The sequence below is a fragment of the Penaeus monodon genome, chromosome 30 (genome assembly GCF_015228065.2).
Source record: "Penaeus monodon isolate SGIC_2016 chromosome 30, NSTDA_Pmon_1, whole genome shotgun sequence".
NCBI classification, from domain to species: Eukaryota; Metazoa; Arthropoda; class Malacostraca; order Decapoda; family Penaeidae; genus Penaeus; species Penaeus monodon.
Window position 1 is genome coordinate 33,456,249 of NC_051415.1, and position 1,517 is coordinate 33,457,765.

Genomic DNA, 1,517 nt, shown 5'->3' on the forward strand with positions numbered 1-1,517 from the left:
ATGTCACACCCATCACACACACATGTATATATAATCATAATGTTCTTAAAGTAAGTCTAAACAGTTTCACAAGCTTTCCATATACCTTCTAGCGAATCTGATGATAATTGATTGACAGACTCTCATTCAGCTGACTTTTTAAAATAGTTGTTGCACACAGATCAATATTGCCTTTATCTTTAGTAGTTCATTTGAAATGCGTTTAGGTTTTCCATATTATTTACTCATGGCTGTGGCTGATTATGCTAATGGTGGGAAGATAATCTATGTTTTGTTTTTTGTTTTTCAGTTATGTCCGTGTCCAATGATAAGCAGATCTACCTCGGAGAAATAGAGTAAGTTCGTAGGAGGGAAATGAAATTAATTTTGTTGTCAAGAATGGACATCTGTTGCTATTTTTATTATTTTTTATTGAGATAGTTTTGTTTTCTAATTACAACTGTTATGATGCTCCTCATAGAAGGTATGAATGTTCGCTTGTAAGATGAAAAAAGATAAAAAAGAAAGTAATTTTGATGCATATTCATTTTTATATTTTCTCCATTTTGTCCCTATTTTTCTTTCCATTTCTCTCTCTCATTTTAAAAGGTTTACTTGCAAACAAGACAGAATGTTGGTACAAAGAATAGCTATCATTTCTTTCCTTATTGCAATATTTGTTGCAAATTGCATGCAAGAATACAAAAGTTTGACACCATCACTTATGTAATTATAATAGACTGAAATCATTCATATATTGTGTTTAGTCATTTCATTTATTTCTGTGAATTTTTTTAAAAGGAGCAATGTCACAGGTCTGTTTTGCAGATAATTCTTTGTCAATATTTCTATTTAGGTAAGATAAAACCATTATAAAATCTATGACAAATAAAAAATTATTAGAAAAAAAGTATTTCCTTTTGCTGTTCATTTATCCCGTCTCATATGATTTCAAATAGTTGATTTCATCAAACTGGAAAATGTTATTTTAAATAAAAAGAAGTTCATAGTCTAAAGAACAACCGTAGCAAATGTATATTAATCCAAGTTTCTACATGAAATGTTAAAATAGTCTAAAGAACAACTAGCAAGCATATATTAAACCAAGATTGTACATGAATTGAATGTTAAAAGGAAACATAGATAATATTAGTCGCCTGCTGATAATTTTGACAATTTCAATAAAGGAATAAACTTGAGCTCTAAGCACTTTGGCTCTGGAGTGCAAAAGCCCTGGAAGGTTCATTGATACATTCTTTTAGACTGACAAAATAAAAAGATGTTTTTATTATATAGTACTTTTGCTCTCTTCCACTTTTTTGCACTGGTGAAATATTTAGTATAAGAGAGTAGATAGTGTACTATCTTGTTATCGAGATAACATTTTCTTATTTGTTATCATGATATAAAAAAAGAAATAATGTCAATAGCCAGGGAGAAACATACCCTGTTTTACTTATCCATTTCAAATGTGCTGATATTATGTGCCGGTGATATCCGAAGGCATTTTTAAAATTTTGTGATTGAAAACCAAACTA

At 29.5% G+C, this 1,517-nt stretch overlaps 1 protein-coding gene across 1 annotated transcript in view; it reads left to right on the top strand.

The window, feature by feature from the left end:
* LOC119592735 (U5 small nuclear ribonucleoprotein 40 kDa protein-like) overlaps nt 1-486 on the top strand; it is a 10,716-nt gene extending 10,230 nt beyond the window's left edge. Inside the window, exon 8 of the mRNA XM_037941670.1 lies at nt 290-486. Within this exon, the coding sequence (XP_037797598.1) occupies nt 290-339 (50 nt within the window). The 3' untranslated portion in view covers nt 340-486. The remainder of the gene's footprint in view (nt 1-289) is intronic.
* Nucleotides 487-1,517: the final 1,031 nt, after the last annotated feature.